This window comes from Bombyx mori, chromosome 2 (assembly GCF_030269925.1).
Source record: "Bombyx mori chromosome 2, ASM3026992v2".
NCBI lineage: Eukaryota > Metazoa > Arthropoda > Insecta > Lepidoptera > Bombycidae > Bombyx > Bombyx mori.
Genome location: NC_085108.1, coordinates 6891345 through 6918032, shown reverse-complemented (window position 1 = coordinate 6918032; position 26688 = coordinate 6891345). Strand labels below are relative to the sequence as shown.

Below are 26688 nucleotides of genomic sequence, written 5' to 3'. Positions count from 1 at the left end.
ATGTTGCGCCGACTCCAGGTGACTGGGAGAAGGGCAGGAGAATAATGACCGTGGCGTTGACATCTTATCAAAACTATTACATTTTATCAATACAGATAGCAGTAATTATAAATCCAATACGCATTTTCTTCCTTGTATTTATCTACAAAATCATAAATGCGTTTAGTAAATTGTAATATAATCCTTATCGTTTAGGCGATAATGTTTACGTTCTGATTTATTTTAATTTGTTTAGGTATGTTGAAAAAATTTCAGTCAATTTATAAAAGATAGTTTGGATCGGTATTTCTTTAGACAGTATAATACAGCTGGTCTGTTGGCGGACTGTCGTGGTGGTGTTTTTTTAAAGCTGTTTCACCAAATTTCCTTGTACAAAATGTTAGGTAAGTACCGTGAAATTGTTTTGAAATTTTAATAAAAATAATAATTATAATAACAAATTTAATGTTTAAAAAAAAAACAATTTTTTTATTACAATTATGTATGTTTTTTACCGCATTAATAAAAAAAATATCAATTAAATTATGTAGTGCTACAAATGAAAAAAGAATTCGGTATTTTCCGCGAATAAAAATCTTAATAGAATAACAACACTTGTTAATTATGATCCGATTGAAGTCACCGATGAATTCATCTTAATGTTTTCGCCATGAGATGTTTTTTTTCCTACCTATGCTGATAGATAGCCTTGAGAGGCTATTTCAGCTTCTCCTTAACGTGTAGGTGAGCTCACGGGGTCTTTTTTTATTATGAAATTAACCGGATACAAGTCTATTGGCCGATACGGGGTTCAAACCGGGTGTGTTGCTAACACTGGCCCTAGCAAGAGCAGTGCTTCGCAGAATCTACCACCGGATTGGAAACGCGACCCACTGAGAAGATCCTTCGAGAAACTCAGTGGGCTGTGTCTATGGGTTAGTTTACTCGTCGTCCCCTTCGTCGCGCTCGACGGGTTCGGCGAGGACGGTGACCGGTGCTTGAGGTACCTAAAAGCACCGTTAATAGATCGGGAGGATCCGTAATGACGTGTTAGGTATTTTTATTCGTTAAGATTTATGTATCCGTACCATTTATTATTAATTTAAATAAGATCGCGTATTCAGGATTTCACAATAATAAATGGCAACCCAAGCTTGGATCAATATCCCTTAAAATCTCTTTCAAATTAATTCAGTTATTGCGGAGAAATGAGAGGTTTTTTTTTAAATTTTTTTATTGCCTAAATGTGGGACGAGCTCACAGCCCACCTGGTGTTAAGTGGTTACTGGAACCCATATACATCTACAACGTAAATGCGCCGCACACCTTGAGATATAAGTTCTGAGGTCTCAGTATAGTTACAACGGCTGCCCCGCCCTTCAAACCGAAACGCATTACTGCTTCACGGCAGAAAGAGGCGGGTGGTGGTACCTACCCGTGCGGACTCACAAGAGGTTCTACCACCAGTAAAAAGGTACACTAAGGTACACTAAGCAATTTTAAGTGAATCGTAAAAACACTATTACGCAGTAACAACAACAAAAATATTTGCGGGTACGAATGTTTGTTTGTTTCTTAGTGTTTTTTATTAGATCCTGGATCCAGAGATATAAACAACGGCTAACTGTACTGAATAAAACAAAAATTTAACAATAAAAAAAAACGCGTCTTCAGTTGAATATAATGGGAACTTTATCGATGTAGTCGAAATAATAGCTATATAATAAAATAGCGGCCCGCTCCGGCTTCGCACGGGTCTTTAGAAAAAAATCAAATAAAAAAATTATAATACACACACATTAACCCTTCTATTTGCGTCGGGTTACTAAAAAAAGAGTATTATAAAGATAGTTTGAATATTATTATTTAATTTTTTTTTTTTTTTAATTTTTTTTTTTTTATCGATTTATTTTTTATTCTTTTATTTTTTTACACCTTGAGTTACATTATTAGAGTTTTAGTAAGGATCCCTAATTTTTGTTCAAAAAGAATATAGTCTATGTAAATGAGCCTATGTCATTCGGGGATAGTGTAGCTTCCAAACAGTGAAATCATTTTTCAAATCGCTTCAGTAGTTTCGGAGCCTATTCAATACAAACAAACAAACAAATCTTTCCTCTTTATAATATTATTATTAGTATTAGTATAGACTTATAATATTAGTATAGATATATACTACTATACTAATAAACATGGATTATTACGGATAACACTTGACTTGTGACTTCTTGTTAAAATTTAAATGGGGCCACGCGAAAATCGCCGGCTTTCAAATAATATAAATATTAGTTTAAAAAACCAACAAAAAACCACACGCTTTTATTGCGAACTAAACTAAATAGTATTTTTTTTTTTTTTTTTATTGTTAAGATTGGTGGATGAGCTCACAGCCCACCTGGGATTAAGTGGTTACTGGACATCTACATAGACATCTACAACGTAAATGCGCCACCCACCTTGAGTTATAAGTTCTAAGGTCTCAAGTATCTAGTTTTTTTTTTATGATTGAAAGATTACTGGTGGCCCGAAGGCCTTTCCAGTTTCACCAGGACAGGTGGGCGAGCAAAGGCTCAGCCAGAAGGGGTGGGATTTGCTAACAGCTGCCCGAGCGCCTCCGAAGGAGACCTAACAACTTAAGAGCAATTGCTTCGCGAATGAATCTACTACCGGATCGGAATCGCGACCCGCTGAGAAGATCCGGCGAGAAACTCAGCGGGCTGATGCATGGGTTAGGTTGCACGTCGACCTCTTTGCCGAGTTCGACGAGTACGGTTACCGGGGTCCCTAAGCCTGCTCCTAGTATTAGAGCTGAAGTATCTAGTTACAACGGCTGCCCCACCTTTCAAACCGAAACGCATTACTGCTTCACGGCAGAAATAGGCGGAGTGGTGGTACCTACCCGCGCGGTCCCACAAGAGGTCCTACCACCAGTAAAATTATTATTTAAAGTATTTTCTTTATGTTAAAAAAAAATTAGAGTGGTTAGGAAAAACAGTTATTCTATTGTAAAAATGCGTGGGATGTTAGATTTAAATTAATTTAAATATTTTATTGACACGTATTTTTTTAATTAAAGTCATTAAAAAATACTGTAATAAAACATCTCTATCATCATGAACTTTTTTTTTCTTTACGATAAAATGAGTTTTTATTAACCAGTTTTTTTTTGGAACTTATTGACTATTATTTTTCACTTTTTAATTCAGCAGTTTTCAGTAGCTAATACACAAGAATGTAAAGAGTCTAAAGAGAGTTTGTAGTTGTGATTAGTAATGTAATGTACATTTAAAAACTTAATTTCAATCTAATGGATGAATTAATTATATGTATAAAGACAGTTACAACGATTCTTCACGACATAAATACGACACGATACACGTTTTTATCGTATCGCGCAGTTAAGTTTAAATTTATTTTCTCGAATTTCACTATCAATTTTGTCAGCCCACGCGTAATAAACGGCATTTTGGCGCCTTGTGCGATCGCGTCTCTTTTTATGCCAGATTGATGTCGCTCACCTGTGCGTCCTGTATGCTTAGTGTGAGTTTTTTAACGTTTTCGATAGCGTAAAAGTTAACTCAAATTTGTTTGCAGTTGGAACAGCGCCCCTAGCGGCAAACGTAGGCAAACGTTTCAACTGCATACAAATTTGAGTTAACTTTTACGCTATCGAGAACGTTAAATAACTCGCGCTAAGCATACTGAATATACGCCCAAACACACAACGCTCTCAGTCGTCGTTGAAATCTGCTGACGTGGACTACTTCTTCATAACTCCGCACAGCACCGTAATCTCCCAGAAGACTACTTACGGAGTCACTATCACTACATAGTATAAAGCAAAGTAGGAGTGGGTGATATAAATCGTATATAGATTCAATATCTATATATCGCAGCAATATCGTTGAATCCGATATCGCCCCGCACGAAATCTATATATCGATATCAGCCGATACACGATATTGCTCGATGTGATGCGCATCGCCATATCGGACCGATTCGTGAATCGAAATCTATATTTCGATATCAGCCGATACACGATATTGCTCGATGTGATGCGCATCGGCATATCGTACCGATTCGTCAATATCAGCAATATTCGTTTGGTTCGTATCGAATCGGCCAGAGTGAGCGAGCGCACGATAGGGATATCATGTGATGAATGAAACAGAAACAGGCATTATCCATACAATTGTAAACCTTATATTTAAGTCCATATGTCTGTAGATTATTCTTAGCGTATCAGCAGGATACAATTAAGGAAAGAAGTTTCAACTTTCGACCCTAACTTGAATGCAGTATAGCCTATTTGCATCGTTGAATTTAATTTCACGCGCTTTGACCTTGAACTAGAATTTTTGGACAAGTGTTTATAAATACTTAAAAGTTTTTTGTGTTTGATTTTTAAAGTACACATTTTTCTATTTTTAGTTGAATCCAAATAATTGAGTTTATTTCTTGTGATTGTATTAAACTTTTGAAATCTACACTCTTTTGGTATATTTTGTAATTTTAAATTAAGACATAAAATACAAAAAACTGAAAATAATGTAGCCAGTCCTAATCCTGGTAAAAGCATGAAGGAAAGTTTTTTTGATATTTTTATTTTCATGTTCTTTTTATTACTTTAAGATCATATTATAAATTGATATCAGAAAACCAACCGTATAACGTTGACTTAAATCTATATCTACTACGATATTATATCAGCGTATCGTTTCAAATCTCAAATATCATGAATCGAGAAAATCTACTAGCATCCATCAATATATAGATTCAGAAAATATATAGATTCAATATCCGATATTGATCCTCTATATATAGATACGATTCGATACGCGGCAAAACCGATATTACCCACTCCTAAAGCAAAGTCGCTTTCTCTGTCCCTATATCCCTATGTATGCTTAAGTCTTTAAAACTACGCAACGGATTTTGATGCGGTTTTTTTTAATAGATATAGTGATTGAAGAGGAAGGTTTATATGTATAATAACATCCATTAAATAGTGAAGAAATCAATAATAAATTACAGTTTCCGAAGCGAAGCGAGGATGGGTCGCTAGTTGGCTATAAAGTAAAAAGCTGAGGTAGTTTTGGGTCGCACAAAAGAATCTACCCGATAACCATAACGTCGAACTTGGCAAGGGGTTCGTCAAGCAACCTAACCTATGCATCAGCCCGCTGAGTTTCTCGCCGGATCTTTTCAGCGGGTCGCAATTCCGATCCGGTAGTAGATTCATCCGCGAAACAGCTGCTCTCGAGTTTCTGTCTCCTTCGGAGGCGCTCGGGCAGTTGTTAGCAAATCCCACCCCTCCTGGCTGAGCCTTTGCTCGCCCACCTGTCCTGGTGTAACTGGAAAGGACTCAGGGCCACCAGTAATCCTTTAAGAATAAAAAAAAAAGAATCTAAATGAACACGACAAATGAATCACCGATTCATGCATTTGATTGTCAATATCACCAAATGTCTGATAACAATTACTTTGTTTTCCCTTCAAGTGTGCTTAGTGCGAGTTTTTTAACGTTCTCGATAGCGTAAAAGTTAACTCAAATTTGTATGGAATGGGTTCAGTTTGCCTACGTTTGCCGCTAGGGGCGCTGTTCCAACTGCATACAAAATGGGGCTTAACTTTTACGCAATCGAGAAAGATAAGAAACTCTCACTAAGCACACTGTAGGCACTAGGCCTTCTTAGCAGTTTTTTCTTATGTGTATATGGACTTGCACGAAATGTTTTTTTTTGTTATCAACGTTACTAAATCCCATAGACAGAACCTGCGGAGTTTCTCACCGTATCTTCTCAGCGGGTCGCGATTGCGATTCGGTGGTAGATTCTGCGAAGCAATGCTCTTGCTAGGGCTAATTCTGTATAGCATTCTTAATTCTTAATAATCTAATAGCAAATTCTCTCAGGTTGAGCCCTTGAGTTCATTTACCCGTCCGGACGTAGCTGCAATAGCCTCCTACGTTACCAGCAATTTGATAGGAAAAAATAATTACTATATAAATAGACTAGCGACCCGGCCTCGCTTCGCTTCGGAAACATGAAATTTTATTATTGATTAATTACCACATCACATTAGAAACCTCAAAAATAACAGTATTTCTCCACTATTTAATGGATGTTAATATACATATAAACCTTCCTCTTCAATCACTCAATCTATTAAAAAAAACCGCATCAAAATCCGTTGCGTAGTTTTAAAGATTTAAGCATACATAGGGATATAGGGACAGAGAAAGCGACTTTGTTTTATACTATGTAGTGATGCACTATGATACAGTATATCAGTCGACTAGATTACATTGCCTTCAGTTTTCGTTCAATCAAAAAAAAATTGTTTTAAGAAGAAAAAAAATAGTTTAGTGGGTAAATTTTAGAGGAGCCCATAGTAGTTAGTACCGAGGATTGAAGTTTGAAGAATTAATTGTATTGGAATTAATATTCCTCGCCGAAATCACATTTATCTCTTTATAAGTGAAGCAGTAATGCGTTTCGGTTTGAAAGGTGTACTGTAAAAACCTAGAGACCTTAGAACTCAAATATCAAGCTAGTTGGCGGCATTTACGTTGTAGATGTCCATGGGCTCCGGTAAGCACCTAACATCAGGTGGGCCGTAAGGTTGTCCACAAATCTAAGAACAAAAAAAAAAGTGGACATAATGATATAACGTATAGGAGGTTCGTAATTTGTTATTTAAAAAAATCAATGACTAGGAATTATAATAATAATCTTGAACCTCTAATCTCTAGTTTAAGGGATGATGTTTTGGAATTTTACTTTAGGTTTTCTTCGGAATCATTCAAAATTAAACAATTTCAACATAATCTATTTTTGTCATAATTTATTTAATATCATCTAACAATTTTTACATCTATACAATCACCATCTTCTAGTTCTAAGTCCTTTGGTGTATTTTTACCTAAAACAAAAACAAACAAGTTATTTTTAATACAAATATTAACATAATACAAGATGAAACATGTCCACTAATACAAGAAATGAGTCGTCTATTATCAAAGGCGGCAATCTGTGCATTTGGACAACAAAATTTTATTGATATGTCAATACAGATTTATTTGAATATAATCGTCTCCTTCAAAGAATACGGTTCAAAACCTGCATTAAATAAAGGTTAATAGTTAACCTGTTATTTATCTAAGATGTCGTTCCGAAGAGTTTTGTGACTGTCGATGGAATACAAAGTCAATAATTCGTTTTTCTGATTTACCAATCATTGTCCAAAAGTCAGATTGCCGCCTTTGATAATAGTCGACTCAAATGTAAACAAAAAATATTGTCTTTCTTAACTGTTATTGTAACAATTATTAATAAAATGTTTAAGAAGCCATATTTCATTATAACTTGGTTATGGAATATTCTCAATACAAATTTCAAATCAATTATTGTTAAGTGAAGATTTTTGTTATCGGACCTATACCTGGCCACTTCTCATGTTCCTGAGCCCCAGTAAACACTTACCACAAGATGAGCTGTGAGCTCATCCACCCATCTGACCATTTTAATTGCAAAAGATGAGCTCTCAAATATCTAAGCTCAAATATCTCAAATATATGCATAATATTGAGATACAATACAAACTTAGGTTACAAATAATTATTGTATTACTATTATTTTATATATGGATGGATGAGCTCACTGCCCACCTGGTGATAAGTGGTTACCGGAGCCCATAAACATCTAAAATGTAAATGCCACCACCTACCTTGAGATATAAGTTCTAAGGCTTTAGTATAGTTACAATGGCTGCCCCACCCTTCAAACCGAAACTCATTACTAGAGATATAGCATGTATTTTGAGGCTTTAAAACACAATTCATTATCTTTAAAACATAATTAATAAATTACCGGATATTAAATCGCCATCAAAATAAAACAGCAACTTTTCCAGAACCTTCTCGAAGTGTTCTGCACATTTCAACATAGCCAATGACATTGTGTCATCTTTACTGATTGTAATCTGAAATGGTTTTTTCTCATTCTGACACTGAAACTTAACATTAATGCCATTTACAATATCATTGTCCAGTTTCGGAGTCAAAGTATCAACGCACTCATTAACGATACCTCCTTCAATAAACCTGCTGATGTTGTAACCTATGCTGTCCGGAGAATCATCTATTTTGATTACAACATCGTTATATGTAAAATAAAGTTTTTCATTACTTATGTTTTCTTTGTTACCGAAGTGATCGAATATCGGTTTCAGCTTCTGGTATTTTCTTATTTGAAATTTAAATATTTCCGAGCTTTTCCAGTACACTTTGACGGAGAGCTCTTCATTGTCCAAGTCCTCTGTGTCTAGAACTACTACGTCTTTGGGTTTGGTAACGAATAATGTTTGCGAGTGAGATGTGTCTGGGTAGTAGTCTGTGTTGCCTATGCTGAAAGTCGGTATATCTTCAGTTTCTCGATGAGAGTTGCCCCGACCTCTACCAGTACTCCGGCTTCTATTGGCACGACCTCTGCTGGTATTTCGACCCCTAATATTCCTAGCTCTTTTTGAGCGACCTCTGCCGGTCTCGGGCGTCCGTGAAATCTGCTGCGTACCTTCGGAGTTCTTTTTGGTCTTCGCACGAGTTCTTTTTGATGGCGGCTCTACTGGATCCACTATTACTGCTTCAACATTCCCTTTAGATCGTGTAACACGTTTATTGTTCTTTGGCACAGTTTCTTTGACGACTTGGACATAGTCGTGGTCTTTTATTAACCTATCCGTGTTCGTAACGTGGCTTCCGCTGATTGATAATGGATTCTCCAAATTATAACGATCGAAACTATCATTGAACGTGTCTGTTATTAAATGCTCCTTTTTCTTATTTAATAATATTTGTTGTAACTTTTGTGCTGCATTCCCGTAGCAGTCGTCTTCTGAATCCGATGAACTCATCTTTAGTCACACAATTTTTAATAGAAAATTATTTACATTTGTACATACTTGATCGACAGTCACAGTTTTGTTGTTAAATTCGAAATACAAGTTGTTTTGATTTTATTTATTTTCGAGCCATAGATAATAGAGGTAAGTACACAAAACATAGAGGTGCTACGTTGTCAGTGTCATTTTTGTTTGTTTGAAATGTCCAGTGGATAGGCAAAGATAATTTAGTATATACAACCAGATGCTTTGAAACAAAGACTGAATGAAGTTGACTGAAATTAATAAAGATGAAAATGGAATAAAATAAACGTATAGCCAGGTCTGAAAATCGAGGTCTAAAAATCGACCCTTATTAATTAACACACGCTCTTATTTAAAGCTTTCAAGACACTGTAATTTGTAATAAGATTAAGATTCTAGTAGGAAGTATCATTGTTGTACTTTTAATTTTATTAACTGAATTTTATGTTTATTTACTTTTTTTAAATTACATGAGAAAATAACATAACGCTTACTCACAATTGTAACGTTTTTAAATTGGTAAGTGTTAATATGAAAAAAATTGAGATAGGATTTTTAAAGTAATTTGCCTATGTGGATCTGACGTATCTGTTCATTTTGGATAAACTTGTCTCATGCCCAAAGCGGTTTGGGAATCCCTGTTCTATATATTATGTTGATGAGATGACATGAAATAACTTCTCACTGAAATGGTAAGGCTTGCTTACCTTTAGGCTTTGCTTCATTTTTTCACACACGTCCATTTCCACAGATGCTATACTTAAAAAAACACTGCATTAACAAAAGATTTTTTTTACATAATCCGATACATTCCCTCCAAAAGGTCTGTCGCGGTAACAGCGTGACAAACGCCAAGCGAGACCAAAAAGTTTGCGTGTAGTACAAATTTTATCTGTTAAACCCATGGAGTTAATAAGTACCTATTAGAATAGTAACTCTATGGTTAAACCGAAATACACAAACGCAATTTACTAGCCCATAGACACAGCCCACTGAGTTTCTAGTTCGATATTTTTAGTGGGTCGCGATTCTGATCCGGTAGGTAGTAGATTCAGTGAAGCACTGCTCTTGCTAGGGCTAGTGTTAGCAATTCGCTCAGGTTGAGCCCGTGAGCTCACCTGCCAGTCCCCGCGATTTTTTTTATTGCTTAGATGGGTGGACGAGCTCACAGCCCACCTGATTAAGTTAAGTGTTTACAGGAGCCCATAGACATCTACAACGTAAATGCGCCACCCACCTTGAGATATAAGTTCTAAGGTCTCAAATATAGTTACAACGGCTGCCCCACCCTTCAAACCGAAACGCATTACTGTTTCAAGGCAGAAATAGGCAGGGTGGTGATACCTACCCGCGTGGACTCACAAGAGGTCCTACCACCAGCAATTACGCAAATTATAATTTTGCGGGTTTGATTTTTATTACACGATGTTATTCCTTCACCGTGGAAGTCAATCGTGAACATTTGTTGAGTACGTATTTCATTAGAAAAATTGGTACCCGCCTGCGGGATTCGAACACCGGTGCATCGCTCAACACGAATGTACCGTACCTCTTATCCTTTAGGCCACGACGACTTCAGAACGACAACTTTTATAACTTATTTACTTGTTTAAATAAAATACATTGTGCAAAATAGTTTATGATAATAATTTGCGAATTGGGTTTGTCGCCACCCAGAAGTGGCACGGTACAAAACCATTGCATTATTAAATGTTGTCAGCATGTATTTAAAAGAAAATGACATTTAAGCTCTGTGTCAAAACTGGTATTTTCCCCTCATTGTTAAGGTACAGCAATTGATTTATTATCTATGCCATTATAAGGACTGATTCCAATTATAAAGTTATGAACAGGAACTAGATTTGACGAAAAAAAAAAGATAATGGCGTCGAAACATTTATGAATAATCATTTTCATAATTTTTATTGTATGTACGTCAGGTATAAGAGATCTTTTTTCAGATTACATGTTGGGTTTTATCTAAATTCACAATAAAATTACCACGAATGTTATCTGTAGGCCATCTTGCGTTAATACAAGATCAATAATTAAGATTGTGTGTTTTGACTACTGGATTTAGACGAATTAGGATACAAAAGCTCGTTTTATTTATCTATTAGGTTGTGAATACAATATTTTTAGTTATTTTAATTTTCGTTCAACTTAAAGTAAATCAGTAGGTATTTCAGGAGTTCATGTTTGTATTCATTAAAAATTTATTTAAGGATTTTGTGACTTGATAACTAAGACCTTTAGGTCATGTTTAATTTATATTCTTATTTTTATGAAAAATGATAATATGGAGTGAAATGAAATGAGATGAAGACGATTAATTTGAGACATTAATCGACTGGGATGAAATTAAAAGAAATGAGATGATATGGGATGAAATATAATCTCAGTAAAAAGTGGTCATTTACTGAGATTTTTTCATTGGACTTTTTGGAGTAGGTATCCGGAGAAGCTACATCCAGCAGTTTTGTTTCATTTTCCCACATTTGGGCACTTTCACAGATATTAATTTCACAGTTAATAAACCACCGTTATTACACATTTAAGCCTGAAGTAACATTAAATAGACAAAATAAAACATATCACACAATTTCACCCCTCGCGTTCCCGCCAAAAAGTCTCTCATTAAACAAAGAGGTCCACAAAGGCATAAATAATAGATAATAAAGACATTGGGCAATGTGGGTCAGCACGAGGATGCACGGCCATTCTGCCTATTTCTATCGCAATGCTGCTAGGAAAATATTGACTGGCCTAGACAAAGACCGTACCGGGAGCCTTATACCGGAAGTATTTCTTATAACAGATCAACTTTGATAGGAATTTGACCTGTCCTGCTATTTCGTACCATGAACGCGGTAAAAAACCAGCCAGCGGGCGACCACGTGACCCGAGTCGGTTAGAGGTCACGTGATTACATTATAGGTAGGACGTCTTGTGAGTCCGCGCGGGTAGGTATCACCACCTTGCCTATTTCTGCCGTGAAGCAACAATGCGTTTCACTTTGAAGTGTGAGATAGCCGTTGTACTGTTAAAGCTGAGATCTTGCAACTCATGTCTCAAGATGGGTGGCGGAATTTACTTTGTAGATGTCTATGGGCTCCAGTAACCACTTAACACCAGGTGGGCCGTGAGCTCGTCCACCCGTCTAAGCTAAAAAAAAGCGCGGTGACAGGTCCATGAACCACACCCCTTACGGCACGTTACAAACCGATGTATACAAATGGCAATACGCGTGAGTGTGATGACAAATCAAAACAAGACTAAGTAATTGACCGAAAAAGTCATCGAACTAAAGTTCCTTCGACTTTATTAATACGTTGCGCCATCAGTCTACAATCATTTCTAGTAATCAAAACGATAAATTAGTTTTGTTGAAACTAAAAATATATTTTTTTCCAACAAAACAAGTTTGAAACATAATCTATACTGATAATCTTTTGTGTGAGTTTTTTAACGTTCTCGATAGCGTGAAAGTTAACTCAAATTTGTATAGAGTTCGAACGTTTACTTACGTTTGTCGCTAGGGGCGCTGTTCCAGCTCTATTCATAAAGCGCCTCAGTTAACTTCACCACACTTATATTTCGTTGCACTCATAAAACGTCACTTTTAAACTGAGGCACTGTATATCATACCATACAGCCTCATCAGGGCAGGTGGGCGAGCAAAGGCTCAGCCAGAAGGGGGGGATTTGGTAACGTCTACCCGAGCGCCTCCAAAGGAGACCTAACAACTCAAGAGTAGCTGCTTCGCGAATGACGCGTGATTTTCATCTTTGTATTATGCCTTAAAAAGAAAGCGAGTGGAGTTATAGATATAAAATTTTAATGTAAAATATTGTTCTATGTCACTCATGACTCATACGACTCATATGACTCATACCCGATTCTGTAGACCGAATGGTAAGCAGTCGACGTCGCCCTAAACACGTCTTTACGGATCCTCCCGATCCATTAACGGTGCTTTTAGGTACCACAAGCGCCGGTCACCGTCCTCGCCGAACCCGTCACTTGCGACGAAGGGCTCGACGAATGAATTAACCCATAGACACAGCCCATTGAGGTTCTCGCCGGATCTTCTCAGTGGGTCGCGTTTCCGATCCGGTGGTAGATTCTGCGAAGCACTGCTCTTGCTAGGGCTAGTGTTAGCAACGTCCTCAGGTTAGAGCCCCGTGAGCTCACCTTATCGCCCGGTTACGCTGACATAGCCCCCTAAGTTACCAGCTTAGGTACCAGATAATTATGCGTAAGAGTACAGCTTCTTCATCCATCGATATATTGGAAAGGTTAATATTTTAGAAGTGTGCCTTTTATTCTTTTAAATAATGAAGAAGCAATTTCATAACTAGAATTGAATTTATAAAGATAAACATAGCAACACCGACATAGAAATCACGCGAAAGTTCCCCAACAAAAAATATAATTTCGATTTTCACAACTACACAATTAGATATCGTAATTAATCTATGTGAAGATTGCAAAAAAACATTTTTCTTTTTGAAAGTACGAAATGAATACTATATCTTATCTCAAAATCTTGTATAGGCTTGAACAAATTAATAAAATATACGTGTTTTTGCTACAATATACTTCAGCTACATTTAGGTAGTTAATTAAAATAAATAAATTTAGTGGACTTTTCCTAATACATCCGGAGTAGAGTTCATCCATACTACCTGGAGCCACTGCGGTCATCCACAGTGCGTTTCCAGAGATCTTTTTTGCCACGTACCATCCGGCTATGGAATGAGCTCCCCTCCACGGTGTTTCCCGAGCGCTATGACATATCCTTCTTCAAACGAGGCTTGCGGAGAGTATTAAGCGGTAGGCAGCGGCTTGACTATGCCCCTGGCATTGCTGAAGTCCATGGACAAGGGTGACCACTCACCATCAGGTGGACCGTATGCTCGTCTGCCTACAAGAACAATAAAAAAAAAAATATAGAAAGTTTCAGACTCACCGTCGGTTTTTGCAAGTCGTATTTAAAATCTGTAGGTCATATAAAACTTGATCTAATTAAAGTAAATTAGTAAAGTAATCACTTCCTTTATTTTTATTTACCATTCCCGACATTTAGGTTACAGATTGGCGGTCACATTTTTTTTATGTTTTGTATATTGGCAATGAGCACACGGAATTACGTCAATGCAGCCAATCGAATTATCTATCGAATCGTAGTGACGTTTTTTCTAATTTCCAAACTGCATTCCATCATTGCTTTGCAATAGAAATAAGCAGGCTCTAGGTCCCATCCATGCAGGATCATAGTAATTACATAGCCCCGTAATTGTTGAAAGAAATTATTTTCGTGGATTTTTTAGTGCACGACCACAATCCTTCCGAGTTAAAATTGTTCGCCGATAAAAAGTATGTACGTTTTAGGCATAAATTCGTCAGTATCGAATCAAAGACTCCTCTCTTTCTCTCTCTCTCTCTCCCTCTTTGGTAAAAAAAAAATCGCTCATCATGGTCAAGCCGTTTTTCCGTTTATACTGTAATTAAAACTATAGAGTGTAATCTCGCAATGCTTTTATTGTCATTATATTATTATTATCTCCTTAGTCAACCACGAAAAACGCAAAGTATGTGAAACGTCAAAAATGTAATCTCATGACGATAAAAAAAAACGTGAGGTTAAACAGTAAAAGTAGTTTTAAATATCGCCCACGACACACGAAAACAACAAAAATACTGTATTATAAGTAACAAGTGGTCGCCCGGTAGTCGAAATTCGACTATAATTAATTGAAATCATAAGTTTGTACACTATTATGATTCTATTTTCAAAGACATATACTTCGATAATCACAAATTTTGCCAAGACTACACTATAGAAAAATATTAATAAAGACAAACAATATATTTTAATCTATTCTCAATTTGAGCACAGACGTCAAGAACAAAAGTTTGACAATAAACAAATAGTATGCATGCGTGTTTGCGTCAAATACATGGTAGTGTGTGTAATGATTTATTGTATATTTTATGCATTATTTAAAAAAAAAATAGCATTGTGCACTTCTTCTCTATATTCTCTATAAGTATGGAAAATTTCATACTCCTCCGTCCGCGCAATTTTCGTAAAAAGTGATACAAAGTTTTTTGCTTCACGTATTAATTATTAGATAAGTCGCTTCGACTATATCGCATTTAAGTTAAGGATTCATCGTTGTGACTAAAAAAAACCGGCGCTTCAAATATCTGTTATCATTCAAGACTACAGAAAACAAGCAGATAATACGATAACAATAAACCAATTAACGTTAATAAGTTATATCGATTGAAGGAATCTCTTAATAATAAAAAAAAAACATTATCACCGCCATCTTGATTACGATAAATAGAAAACAATTTTGAATTGTTTTTGTGTAGGTACTTTTGATTTGATTATTTTGTTTTATGTCTCGGTTCTCTATTAAAATAAAATGTATTAAAAATGAAAATAATAATAATTAAGGTGCTCATTGCAATCATTTAAAAATTGACGTTCAGAATTTTTTAGTTCGCTAATGCTTTTTTTAATCTTGATTCACGAAATGTGACGATTTCTTCTCTTTCTAACACGCCTTTGAAATACGAAAACTTATAAGTGAGTCGTCTATTATCAAAGGCGGCAATCTGTACATTTGGACAAAAATTTTTTATTGATATGTCAATACAGATTTATTTGAATATAATCGTCTCCTTCAAAGAATACGGTTCAAAACCTGCATTAAATAAAGGTTAATACTTAACCTGTTATTTATCTAAGATGTCGTTCCGAAGAGTTTTGTGACTGCCAATGGAATACAAAGTCAATAATTCGTTTTTCTGATTTACCAATCATTGTCCAAAAGTCAGATTGCCGCCTTTGATAATAGTCGACTCAAGTATACTAGCTTTTGCCTGCGACTCCGCCCGCGTGGAATAGTTACTTTGGCATAACGCTAAATTTTACCCCCACTTCATTTACGTAGAAAGTGAAAAGATTTGTAGTATTGGTCTTACCGTGATGTTATATTATAGCCTAAAGCCTTTCTCAATAAATGGACTATCTAACACTGAAAGAATTTTTCAAATCGGACCAGTATGCCCTGAGATTAGCGCGTTCAAACAAACAAACAAACTCTAGAGCAGTCTTTCTCAAAGTGGGCGATAACGCCCCCTTGGGGGCGTTTGAAACCTAGAGGGGGGCGTTAAGGGGCCCAGAAAAAATGGGGGGCGTTGATGTGGGTTAGGGGGGCGATGTATAATTTGTAATTTAATTTAATTTATATAGTATTTTAAATTTCACTAAAATTAAAACTCACGTACTACATAATAACGAATAATTAGTTTATATTTCTACCCTGTATGATGTTATAAAAACTTAAAATACTTAACATAGATTTCGTAGGATAGCCCGCATACCGTACGCAATCAAGTTATAACAAGTTTCTGTGGATAAAGGAACATGATTGATGACAGTAAAAAAATTAAAGCAATTTTACCTTAATTACATTGCACCAGAAATTATTTTAAAACTACCATGAAGAGTTTTAAAATATTATACATACGTAAAATAACATAAATTGAAGTTTTTTTTACCTTCTTTCTACTTACTTTCTACTAAATAGAGAAATCATTTGCAAGTTACCGAACGCGGCGACTTAGAACTGTTTTTGAGTAAAATCGAACCTGATATCAACAAACTTATTAAATATTATCAAATTCATCCATCTCATTAGATTAGTATAAAAACGAAATCACATTACATATTTATATTGTTTTTTTTTTATTTGATTAAAATATATTATTAATATTATAAAGTTGGATTTTATTTGCTCTCACTGGTAAAATTTTCTAGTTTAGAATGTAAGTTTAAACATCAGAACCGACTAATATAACTAAATTAATTAAAGTACTGAATGATGAAATGAAATTGTGTTTTTTTCAGTTTTAGGGGTGTATAAAAAAGGGGGGCGCTGAAAAATAATTGATTTTCAAAGGGGGCGGTAAAAGAAATAAGTTTGATAATCACTGCTCTAGAGCTTTATAATATTAGTAGGTAAAAATTTTTATTCCTTAAATTACAAGATTCAAAGTTATCTAAATCAAGAGACGGAAATTTTAACTGTATTGCAGAACTGGTTATCACCAGTAAGTGCAATACGCTGGTATAAAGCTCAGACAATGTCATTGTTTATCTCCAGCGAATTCCGCCTTAACAATAGCCACGAGAGCAGAGTGCTTAGTGCAAATTTTCGAACGTTGTCGATAGCGTAAAAGTTAATTCAAAATTTGTATCGAGTCGGTACATTTACCTATGTTTGCCGCTAGGGACGCGTTCCAAACCCATACAAATTTGTCATGCAGGAGCAAGTCACTGTCGTCGCCCTAGACACGTCCTTACGGATCCATCAGATCCAATAACTCTTGCATTAGATACCTTCAGCTCTGACACTAGGAGCAGGCTGAGGAACCCCGGTAACCGTACTCATCGAACTCGACAAAGAGGTCGACGTGCAACCTAACCCGTCCATCAGCCCGCTGAGTTTCTCGCCGGATCTTCTCAGCGGGTCGCGATTCCGATCCGGTAGTAGATTCATTCGCGAAGCAATTGCTTTTGAGTTGTTAGGTCTCCTTAGCAAATCCCACCCCTCCTGGCTGAGCCTTTGCTCGCCCACCTGTCCTGGTGAAACTGAAAAGGCCTCCGGGTCACCAGTAATCTTTCAATCATAAAAAAAATGAGTTAACTTTTACGCTATCGAGAACGTTATACAACTCACACTAATCACACAGGTGGATTGAGCTTTTCTAAATAGACGCATACTGCACGTCACTGGACCGTCAGTGGCGTTATTTCAATCGTACTTATGTTGATAATTAGAAAGATATATTATTCAAAATGCCAACAATATCCTGTGAACATTTTGATTGTAGATAGATTCTAATCGAAAATTAAATCCGCCGCGATAGCAATTTTAATAATTATTACTAATTATATTACTAATATGTAACTATACTTGAGACCTTAGAACTTATATCTCAAGGTGGGAGGCGCATTTACGTTCTAGATGTCTATGGGCTCCAGTAACCACTTAACACCAGGTGGGCTGTGAGCTCGTCCACCCATCTAACCAATAAAAAAGAAACTCTTCTCAGCCGGTCAAGATATTAGAGCGAAATTAAAGAGTTATTGTATCATCATCGGTCCTTGACGTGCGTGCGAAATTACAAGTTATTTGAAAATAACTCTCAAAGCCACAGATATTAAACAGTTAATAAACCACCGTTATTACACATTTAAACCTGAAGAAACACTAAATAGATAAAATAAAACAAATCACACAACTTCACTCCTCGCGTTCCCGCCAAAAAGTCTATTCTTATTTTAGTTTCAAGGTGTTGCCGACTATTGCACTCAAGTTTGTGCCTATAGCTGAGGTGGAATTTGCCATGTGCTTTCTTGTCATTTCATCGACGCTCTTAATATAATTTTTTCCTACTATTTACCTACTGATAGCCTAAGAGGCTATTTCAGCTACCCCAGGACGAGTAGGTGAGCACACGGGCTCAACCTGAAAGAATTTGCTAGAGCAAAATCAGTGATTCGCAGAATCTACCACCCGATCGGAATCGCGACCCATTGGGAAGATCCGGCGAGAAACTCTGTGGACTTTTCACCTATCAAACGCATCACTGCTTCACGACAAAAAGTTCGCACGGAAACAGCGAGTTTTTCTTTCATATCAAAATGTTACATAAAACAGTGTGCTTAGTGAGAGTTTTTTAACGTTCTCGATAGCGTAAAAGTTAACTCAAATTTGTATGCAGTTAGAACAGCGCCCCTAGCGGCAAACGCAGGCAAACGTTCCCATTCTATGCAAATACGAGCTAACTTATACGTTATCGAGCACGTTAAAAAACCCGCACTAATAGCACACAGGACATAATTTTGAGTGATGAACGAATTTCGATCATTCTCGAACATTAGTAGTGATTTCTTTAATCTATCCTCTGAATAATCAAAGTTCAAGTTCGGATTTTTAAACCTATAAAATAATTGTTCCGTCACAGTCAGTTTTGTAGTCAATTAACGACTGATGTCTTCCGTATGATAGCCGGACTTCACCGATGAAAGCGAATGATAAAATGAACAAGATTAGAAGGCACGTATTGTAGCGTGATTCGATTTGAATTTGAAGTTCGAGGTTTTACGACACACGTTTTTTTAGCTATTGCATAACTTTTATGGCGGACTTTGAGCGCGGCGACCGAATCAAGAAATTCCGTAACGAAAATAAAGCCTAACCCTACCATGTACCTCGCGTTCAAACATTCACACGTTGCGCTTGTGTAGTGTTTGTGAATAAGCGCGCGGCGTGACGTCGCACTTCATGCGCATCATGAAAAGTCTACCCATCTCTCTCTCGCGCGGTCTAGCTTATGAGTGTGAAAGGGACAGTTAATGTTTTGCTTTTGTTAATGTTTATAAATATAGCGTGGTCTTATTTTATTATTATTGTTTTAATACTAAACCATTATTGTCTAATTATAATTGTATAAGTTGATAAAAATGCTATGCAATAGATTTACCGCGGCAGTCCCGGAGTGCCGCACGTGTTTTTTCCGTACCTATACGCTGATAGGTGAGCTCACGGGGCTCAACCTGAGAGTGTACTAACACTAGCCCCAGCAAGAGCAGTGCTTCGCCGAATCTACCACCGGATCGGAAACGCGACCCACTGAGAAGATCCGGCGAGAAACTCAGTAGGTGTCGCCCGCAACTACTCGTCAAACATCGGCTTAGTTCGGGTGCTTCGGCCGAGTCGAAATGTCATCGCTCGGATTACTTTTACGAGTCGTGAAAACCAAAGGGAAACCAATTGAACAGCCTAAAATTTTCTTGTTCCAGGTAAAGCCCTTAGTCTCTTGCTGTTGACCGGCGTCGTGTCCTGTGCTGAAAACGCTACAGAGAGCGTGTTCAGGACTTTTAACAAAGTCGATCCCAACTCACTGTCGTGTGACCCAGCGGGACATGTAAGTTGATTCAAAGAGTCATTATATACGCTTCTATTAGCTTCAGACGTATGTATGTTTGTAACGGAATCTTTGAACATGATTTTGACCCCCTTCAAAACGTCGGATTAACTCGAAATTTGGTATACTTATTAAGGACCGATGACAATTTAATATTAAAAAAATATATTGAAAAAATTGAAATTCACCTAAAAATTAAAAATGAGTTCTAAGGTCTCAGTATAGTTACAACAGCTGCCCCGCCCTTCGAACCGAAACGTATTACTGATTCACAGCAGAAATGGGCGAGGCGGTGGTACTTAATCTGTACGATGAAGTCGTTGTGGCCTAAAGGACAAGACGTCTGGTGCATTCGTATGTAGCGATGCACCGGTGTTCGAATCCCGCAGGCGGGTACCAATTTTTGTAATGAAATACGTACTTAACAAATGTTCACGATTGACTTCCACGATAAAGGAATAACATCGTGTAATAAAAATCAAACCCGCAAAATTATAATTAATTACTGGTGATAGGACCTCTTGTGAGTCCGCACGGGTAGGTACCACCGCCCCGCCTATTTCTGCCGTGAAGCAGTAATGCGTTTTGGATCGAAGGGCGGGGCAGCCGTTGTAACTATACTGAGACCTTAGAACTTATATCTCAAGGTGGATGGCGCATTTACGTTGTAAATGTCTATGGGCTCCAGTAACCACTTAACACCAGGTGGGCTGTGAGCTAGTCCACCCATCTAAGCAATAAAAATAAAACCTACCTAAATGCGGTCTCACAAGACCACCAGTTATAAAACCTATTGCCTCTAACAAGGCTTTTGTTGATGTCGTCTTGTTTGCCCCAGGTCTTCCTGCTTCTACCACACTTCCGTGACTGCTCGAAGTTCTACATGTGCGCTCACGGGGAAGAAGTGGAATTCAATTGCAACGGCGGCTTGATATTCGATTTCGAGTTGCAGGTAGATTCGGTTGAGATCTCACAATCATAAGACAAACGCAATGTGTTTGATTTTCGGCGAAGTCCCAAAGAAATCGTTTTTTCTTCTATATCGTTCACTCACTACTGACGATCGCGACCACATGTGACGTTCTTCCACTGTGCTCGATCATGGGTGGCTTGGACTGCATGGTACAGACTACCACCGAGTGCTTCTCTTACTAGATCTGACCATCTGGCTGGTGTTCTGGCCACGCTTGCCCTCTATGCGACCCGCAATGAGCTTCTCTAATTCATGTCTGGAAGACCGCTTGATGTGTCCGAAGAAGCTCATACCACGTTCCCGGCAGATGGAAGAGAGCCTTTTTCGGATGTTTAGCTGCCTTAGAATGGACTCGTTTGGTCTCATGGCCGTCCACGGTATTCGTAGCATCTTCCGCCACACCCACTAAGAAATTGTTTACGTAAGATAAATAACAAGAGACGAAGCGACATAAGGCTCGACGAGTAAATTAACCCATAGATACAGCCCACTGAGTTTCTCGCCGGATCTTCTCAGTGGGTCGCGTTTCCGATCCGGTGGTAGATTCTGCGAAGCACTGTTCTTGCTAGGGCCAGTGTTAGCAACACTCCGGTTTGGGCCCCGTGAGCTAGTCACCTACACGTCAAGGAGAAGCTGAAATAGCCTCTCAAGGCCTATCAGCATAGGTAGGAAAAAAAAAGAAAAAACAATCAAGACGAATCGCACGAGGTCATCTGGTATGGTATTATATACTTTTAAATAAATACATACATTAAGAGATAAACAACACCAGTAAACCGTAGAAGTGTTTAATTTTTTCTTTTTATTATTTTTTCTTTTTTATTACTAAGATGGGTAGACGAGCTCACAGCCCACCTGGTGTTAAGTGGTTACTGGAGCCCATAGACATCTACAACGTAAATGCGACACCCACCTTGAGATATAAGTTCTAAGGTCTCAAGTATAATTACAACGGCTACCCCACTCTTCAAACCGAAACGCATTACTGCTTCACGGTGGAAATAGGCAGGGTGGTGGTACCTACCCGTTCGGACTCACAAGAGGTCCTACCACCAGTAAAAATCGATATGGTATGGTATTATATATTATACTTTTAAATAAATACATACATTTAGAAATAAGTAACACCAGTAAACCGTAAAAGTATGTAATTATGTCCACATCTTTTATATCCTACCCAATCTCTGATATCCTAAGGGGTTAACTACTCAAGGACCGGTAAGTGAGCTCACGGGGCTCAATCTGAGAGAATTTGCTAGCATGAAATACGTACTCAACAAATGTTCGCGATTGACTTCCACGGTGAAGGAATAACATCGTGTAATAAAAATCAAACCCGCAAAATTATAACTTGCGTAATTACTGGCGGTAGGACCTCTAGTGAGTTCGCGCGGGTAGGTACCACCGCCCTGCCTATTTCTGCCGTGAAGCAGTAATGCGTTTCGGTTTGAAGGGCGGAGTAGCCGTTGTAACTATACTGAGACCTTGGAACCTGTATCTCAAGGTGGGTGGCGCATTTACATTGTAGATGGGCTCCGGTAACCACTTAACACCAGGTGGGCTGTGAACTCGTCCAACCATTTAGGTAATAAATAAAAATAAAAAACGTTTTGTTTTTAACTTAGACATGCAACTGGAAATGGGCTACGAATTGTACCCTTCGTGTTGTGAAAGAGGACATCGACACTGAAGGTTCGGGCTTGGGTTCCGGGGAAGAGACCATCGGTATATTTGGTGAAGAAGTAGAAAACGGACCTATAGGTGAGAGATGTTTGGTTTTTTATTTATTTTTATTGCTTAGACTAGCGGCCCGCTCCGGCTCCGCTCGGGTCTTTAACAAAAATTTCAACGATATTTGACGTTGTTTTATTTTATGAAATAAAAGAAAACTTATTGCGGCATAACTATAATAGACATATGCTGTCGCGACACTTTTTGTGAAATGTAATGTGTTCTACAAATTCGTAGTACATTGTTTTATTCTATCATCAATAGTTTTCGCAGGGCACGCGATGTAAAGAATATTTTAGGTATAATTTTTTACACCTTGTATTACATTATTGGAGTTTTGGTAAGGATCCCTAATTTTTTTCAAAAAAGATTATAGCCTATGTCACTCGGGAATAGTGTAGCTTCCGAACAGTGAAAGAATTTTTCAAATCGGTTCAGTAGTTTCGGAGCCTATTCAAAACAAACAAACAAACAAACAAATCTTTCCTCTTTATAATATTAGTATAGAGTGGACGACCTCACGGCCCACTTGGTAAGTATACGACAAAGGGTAGATCATTCACCGAGCGGGTGATATTGCTCGTTAGACCGACGGTCCGGGCGTTGTTGTTCGGAACTTGTATATATGCGCTTTATCTTGAAAATGTCGTAAGCGAGATTCAGGCATCTGTCAAATAACTCGAGTCCTATGATGGCTACCGCCACAGTGTTATGTGGTAACCGGAGCCCACAGACATCTACAACGTAAATGTCGCCAACCACCTCGGGACACGAGTTGTAAGGTATCAGTTTTAGCAGTACAACAGCCGCCCCCACCCTTCAAACGAATTACTGATTCACGACAGGAATAGGCAGGGTACCCGGGCGGATTGACAAGACGTCCTACTATTGAATGACATAGATCATGTGTTTAGTATTTTCATTACCATAATTGAGCAACATCGTAATTACTACATAGTATAAAACAAAGTCGCTTTCTCTGTCCCTATATCTGTCTGTCCCTATGTATGCTTAAATCTTTAAAACTACGCAACGGATTTTGATGCGGTTTTTTTTAATAGATAGAGTGATTGAAGAGGAAGGTTTATATGTATAATAACATCCATTAAATAGTGGAGAAATCAATAATAAATTACTGTTTCCGAAGCGAAGCGAGGGCGGGTCGTTAGTAACGTTATAATGTAATGTCGAGATGTATCGGTACAGATATCCTCACAGCAGACTCAGCAGGCACAGTGAGGCCGCTGTCTCCAAGTAATTTGAGGTTCTTCAACCACGAGCTGAACTGCCACAGGGCTGATGCTGCAGCGAAACAAGTGGCTTACAAGTACGTATATAATATTTATATAATTAACTTAATGCACAGAGGTACAATGGCGGACTTAATGCCTGAGGCATTCTCGACCAGTCAACCAAGGCTGGTGTAGAGAATCCTCTGGTTGGTGCTTATCTTAATGTGAGAATAACCAAATTGATAATAATACTTCATACATATACAAACACATACACGGTATGTATATATATATAATCACATACAACAACGTACACAATCTTATATCATGATAATAATATAAAATTTACACATATATCTATATATTATAATCTCTATCATATACTCCATATATTCAAATACATATTCATATACACACTTAAACACAACATAAAAATATAACAAATTTATCAGAGAAATAGAAGAATATATACATATATATAGTACAAGAAAATAGCATATTGCACAGAACACACTACATAATATATATGTAGGATTGGTAAGAACGGAACATAATATGAGAATTGTGTGGAACTAAGCGTTAAGATGTGAGTAAGAGACAACGGTAAGAAAGGGAAAAGAGAATGACAGAGAAAAGAAAGATGGTGAAGACGATTGAATGAGCAATCCGCTAAAAAGATGTCAGTTAATTTTTTATTATTTGTAATAGAGGAGATTTTGGGAAATTTATATAATACTAGCTGACCCGGCAGACTTCGTAGTGCTTCAATCGATAAATAAAAGACCTAAGCTTTTGTATAAAGTAAACTTAAAACAAACAAAAGGAATTTGTCCGACGGGGCACAAACCAAAGGAAAAATAAAATTGTTATTTTTATTTAATTCCGAGCATTTTCATATTTATATACCTTTTAAACCTTCTCTGGACTTCACAAATAATTCAAGACGAAAATTAGCCAAATCGGTCCAGCCGTTCTCGAACTTTAGCGAGACTAACGAACAGCAATTCATTTTTATATATTAAAATAGAAGATAGAAGAAGAAGATGACTTAATTTTATAAAAAATATATAATAAAAATATGTTATTTTTTGTACGTTATTACAAAGTTAAGTCGTACACTGTGTGCGTTACTAATAAAAATCTTACATTACGGACGTTTTTTCCCGGTTAGGGGCATAGTTCCACAAGGAACTTCGTTCCAAAAATCCTTCAAGCCGAAACTCATTGTGTGTGTTGTTGAAGGGGCGATTGTCAGCGGTACTGGCGGTGCGTGGGCGGCGTGCCTCAAGCCATGTACTGTACGGATGGACTCTTCTTCAACGAGCTGACGCAGCAGTGTGACTTCGAGGCCAACGTCAAGTGCGGCGTGATACCGGACGAGGAGCTACAAGGCGAATTCATTGTGTACAAAAACTAGGTTCATTGCGTTTAATATAAGATTGGGTTGCGATCTGCGACGGTGTTGACATCTGTGCGCCGCGGCCGGAAATAAGACGCCGATAAATCTATAATATAAAAATATTAATAATGGCCGACTTTCCAGAACTAGTACGCTGATAAATATACATAAAAATATTAATAATGGCCGACTTTATAATTTTACTTATTATTTACGATTGTGATTTGTTCATTTCCTATCGAAAACGATACAGTAAGTAAAATAATTAACAAAGACTATAAAAATTTGTAGTATTCGTTAATAAAATATGTCCACGTACCTATGGCCATTTTTAGCGAAGAGTTAAATACACAAATAAAAAAATAAAAACCTACATTTTACAAAGGCAATGTCTTTGACGAGAATAATATTATATTAATTTACGTCGGCAGTTTTTAATGGCGAACAGATTGAAGGCTCCGAATAATTATAATATTTTGTTAGCCAGAACGACATTTCAAATTCAAATGCAAAAAAAAGAAAAACGTTTTGGAACAAAATGTAATACGTAGATCGACTCGCTCAATCATAATCAAACTTATTGACGATTAGGTGCTTTCTTTATACACAATCTAATGTTACGAAAACAGTTTCATAGTTTAATAATTAAACTCGGTACGATCAATAAGTAATATAAAAAGTTATAATAATATCCATTTGACAATTTCCAATGTTGGCGGTGGACGAGAGTTCATTGAACTTCTCAAATCGAAGCGACGCGTTCGAGTGAATGCGACGCGATGCAATGTGATAAAAATATTAAAATAGTGTATGTGAGTCGACTATTATCAAAGCCGGCAATGTGACTTTTGGACAATTATTGGTAAATCAGAAAAACGAATTATTGACTTTGTATTCCATTGGCAGTCACAAAACTCTTCTGAACGACATCTTAGATAAATAACAGGTTAAGTATTAACTCTTATTTAATGCAGTTTTTGAACCGTATTCTTTGAAGGAGACGATTACATTCAAATCAATCTGTATTGACTTATCAATAACATTTTTTTGTCCAAATGCACAGACCTTTGATAATAGACGACTCATGTATTGATTTTCGGATGTGTTTATTATAAGCGGGCCGCCCCGGCTAGGCTCCGCTCAGGTCTTTAACAAGAATCTGAACGACATTTCACGTTATTTTATTTGTTAAAGTAAAAGAACACTTATTGCGGTATAACTATAAAAGTTAGACATATATTATGCTGTCGCGACATTTTTTGTAAATAATAATGTGTTCTACAAAGTCGTAGTACATTATTTTATTCTATCATCAATAGTTGTCGCAGGGCACGCGATGTAAAGAGTATTTTAGGTATTTTTTTACACCTTGGGTTACATTATTGGAGTTTTAGTAAGGATCCCAAATTTTTTCAAAAAAGATTTATAGCTTATGT

At 37.1% G+C, this 26688-nt stretch overlaps 2 protein-coding genes across 2 annotated transcripts; one reads left to right on the top strand and one right to left on the bottom strand.

The window, feature by feature from the left end:
* Window positions 1–304: 304 nt before the first annotated feature.
* On the top strand, window positions 305–25280 carry LOC101740522 (uncharacterized). The gene is given in 6 exon segments (NM_001309630.1): window positions 305–383; window positions 19793–19917; window positions 20756–20869; window positions 22516–22651; window positions 23828–23948; window positions 25096–25280. Coding segments are annotated over 6 exon segments (678 nt in total). The 5' UTR covers window positions 305–376; the 3' UTR covers window positions 25271–25280.
* LOC101740389 (DNA repair protein Rad60) lies at window positions 6806–9729 on the bottom strand. The gene is made up of 3 exons (XM_004933266.5): window positions 9612–9729; window positions 7851–9155; window positions 6806–6903 (listed from the first exon to the last, which is right to left on the bottom strand). The coding sequence occupies exons 2-3, from the start codon at window positions 8890–8892 to the stop codon at window positions 6836–6838; spliced, it is 1110 nt and encodes a 369-aa protein (XP_004933323.1). The 5' UTR covers window positions 8893–9155; window positions 9612–9729; the 3' UTR covers window positions 6806–6835.
* Window positions 25281–26688: the final 1408 nt, after the last annotated feature.